This window comes from Chaetura pelagica, unplaced genomic scaffold (genome assembly GCF_000747805.2).
Source record: "Chaetura pelagica isolate M959 unplaced genomic scaffold, ChaPel_1.0 scaffold498, whole genome shotgun sequence".
NCBI lineage: Eukaryota > Metazoa > Chordata > Aves > Apodiformes > Apodidae > Chaetura > Chaetura pelagica.
Genome location: NW_009954218.1, coordinates 15,520 through 18,550, shown reverse-complemented (window position 1 = coordinate 18,550; position 3,031 = coordinate 15,520). Strand labels below are relative to the sequence as shown.

Below are 3,031 nucleotides of genomic sequence, written 5' to 3'. Positions count from 1 at the left end.
CTGGGGAAGGGGGGGGTGGTAGGGGGGCAGCCACGTCCCCAGGGACTCCCATGTCCCCTTAGACACCCACCTCCCAAAGGACTCCTGCTGGCTATAGCATGAACAGGGAACCCACTGGCACAGGCACCCCGATGGGCAGAGGGGACCCCATCACAGCTGTCGTGGGTGTCCTGGTCCCTGCTATTGGCATGGCCACCGCAGGGCTCCCAGTCCAGTGTGGGGGTTCTCCCAGCCTGGCTGAGCACCAGGTACCCTCAGCCCACAACCCCCATGTGACACTATCCCTCCAGTCACACCAGTGCGTGGTGCCCCCAGTCCAGCCCGGTATACCCAGTCTGCATCACTCCCACTCCAGCCAGCATGGGGTGCTGCAAGCACAGCAGCCCAGTTCAGCCCAGTAACCCCATCCCAGTTCAGCCCAGTATGGCCATGTCTCAGCCCAGTGCCTGACACCCCTGCCCACCAGTCACTGCCCCATCCTGCACAGGGCACTCCTGCCCCCACCCTAGCCAGCCCTGGGGTGCCCCATCCTAGCACAGCTCCCGCTGTTCCCAGTTGGAACCTGGGAGATGGTGGTGCCAGGCCCTGTGAGTCCCTGTCCTGCCCCTGTGCAGCTGAGCCACGTGCATGGGCACCAGCCCCACACATGCGCACACGCCAGGGGACGTGGCTGGGCAGACAGGTCCTGCCTGCACACGTGTGTGCAACAGCACACGGGCACCCCATGATGGCCCATGACCCACCCCCCTGTGTCCTGGGGCAGGATCTGGCCCTGGTTATCCACTGGCACAGGCTGTGTCCTTTTCCCAAAAGCCACCAGGGCCTGACCGTCCCCCCTGGCACCCTGCCCGGGACACACAGCTCCCCGGGGGGGGTGGCATGCCCGCCATGCCTCAGTTTCCCCAGTGACACCCAGTGTCACTGAGCGAGCAGGGGCAGAGCCATCTCTGGCTGCCTGTGCCCACCATGACTGGTAGTGCTGCCACTCCCTTTGTTGGGACTGCTGGCACCACCGTGTCCTCTCGGGTGTCACCATTTGTTCCTGGGCCCTGGCCAGTGCCAGACAAGGAGCCACCAGCCCCACACTCCCCCCATCCCATGTTGATGGGGACGGATTCACGGGGCCAGGGGATGTGGTGTCACCCCGTGCTGTGGTGTGCATGGGGGGGACCCAAGCCCTGGCCATGAGGCAGCTGCAAGCCCCTTGGCCACCCCTCAGGGCTACACGTCACAGCCCCCCTGGCTCAGTGAAATCAAGACCTGCCCTCGCCCACGGGATCATGCTGCATCACCCTGTTCTCCCCACCTACCTGGGAGTGTCAGGGAATATAGGGGTCTGTGGGGGACCCCTGCTGCCAGCAGGGTGTCTGTGCCAGCATGTCAACAGCCGGGGACACCCAACCTGCCTGGATGAAATAGAATCTGACCCGAGCTCCTGTGAGCTTCCCAGTCCCGGAAGGCAGGCAGTGGTGTGAGTCAGCAGTCAGGACCCAATCCTCTGAGCCTGGGAAATGCCACCAGCCCTGAGTGTTGTGCCTCAGTTTCCCCCTTTTGACTGTCAAAGCTCTGCGAGCAGCTCTGAGCCTCCCTCCTCGGTGTAGCAAAACCAGCTTGGTGCTCCCAGCAGGTCGGTGGGACACCCGGGTGAGTGAAGGGCAGGGAAGCAGCACCCTCTTGGCACACAGTGAAGCTGCTGGGGTTTGCCCCCTCCCCAGCTGGCCTCAGCCACCCCCTGGCAAGGGGCTGGGACCACAGCCCATGGCAAACTGGCCTTGCCAGACTGCTCCCAGCTCCAGCCCCTGGAGCTGTGTTGGGAACAGACTGTCTCCTCCCTGCCCACATTGCTCACCTGCAGGATGTGGCCTTAGCCCCCACCCCCCCGGCCTCCCTCTTGGGACGCCCAGAGCCAGGATCACCCTCAGGGACCACTTGGCTCCTCCCCTCTCTGTCTCTGCCCCCTGGGCAGTTTGGATCTGTCCCAGCTTGGGGAGAGGAGCCCTGAGGGCAGGGTGGGGCCATGGGGCCAGCAGTTTGGAGGGTGGGGAGCACTGGGCTCCTTTCCGCACCATCTGCAAGGGAAGCTTGTTCCTGAGCCTGAGAAGCGGATGGACAAACAATGGAGGATGGGAAAGATGGAACACATGTCCCCCCCAGGGACGCAGCTGCGGTGGTGACATGTCCGGGCTCTGCCCCACGAGCACCCACCTCTCTCACGGACGAAGTAAGCCAGGTAGAGGTCGAGCTCCTTGACAGAGACGCTGATGTGGTGGGGCTGGACACAGAGGATGGGGTTGGTGCACTGGCCCGCCTTGACCAGGCGCTCACCGTCGGTGCTCTCCAGAGGGATCCCTTTGAAGAGGATGACCATCACCAGGTCCAGCCGCCACACCTTGTCCGCCTGCCGCAGGCAGTCGATGCGACGCATCTTCCCCTTCTGGTCGGGGTTGGAGAGGACACAGCACGAGGGCTTCTTGCCCGTGATGGAGAGCACAAAGTCCTCGCGGCACTCGGGCCGGATGTCCTTGCGCAGCTTGGCCAGGAGGCGCGAGGCCCATTTCTGCTTCACCTCTGGCTTCTCACTCAGCAGCTCGTCCTTCACTGCCCTCTCCTCATCCTTTGTCATCTTCTTCTCATGCTTCTTGAAGTACTTGCGCTTGCGGGCCTGCAGGTTGAACCAGGTGTAGGCAAAAGCCCGGACGTGGGGGAGCAGCGCCTCAATGAAGGGGTGGAATTCATCCTGTGGGAGCAGAGGGACAGGGGGTCACGACCCAGCTGAGACCTCCCCAAACCCACCCCAGAATGGCTGGGAACCCTGCAGGGACCCACCTGGGACACCCTGCCCGGCTGCATCCCAGTGTGACCTGGAGGAAGAGCTGTAGCACAGGCCCAGCAATGGTGAACCCTTCCCCAAGGAGCAGGATCCATCTTGTCCAGGCAGTCTCCCAAAAATCCCACCGGCTGCAACGGCCCCAGGCCAATACCCTGATGGAGCTGGTGGTACCACTGAGAGGCACAGGCTTGTGCAAATTGC

The 3,031-nt window shown here is 63.3% G+C and overlaps 1 protein-coding gene across 1 annotated transcript in view; it reads right to left on the bottom strand.

Moving 5' to 3' along the window:
- The window catches only part of NFIC (nuclear factor I/C (CCAAT-binding transcription factor)), a gene marked incomplete at its 5' end in the record, with an annotated part of 28,566 nt that extends 25,820 nt beyond the window's left edge, over window positions 1-2,746 (bottom strand). Inside the window, one exon of the mRNA XM_010003414.1 lies at window positions 2,206-2,746. Coding sequence (XP_010001716.1) covers window positions 2,206-2,746 — 541 coding nt within the window. The remainder of the gene's footprint in view (window positions 1-2,205) is intronic.
- Window positions 2,747-3,031: the final 285 nt, after the last annotated feature.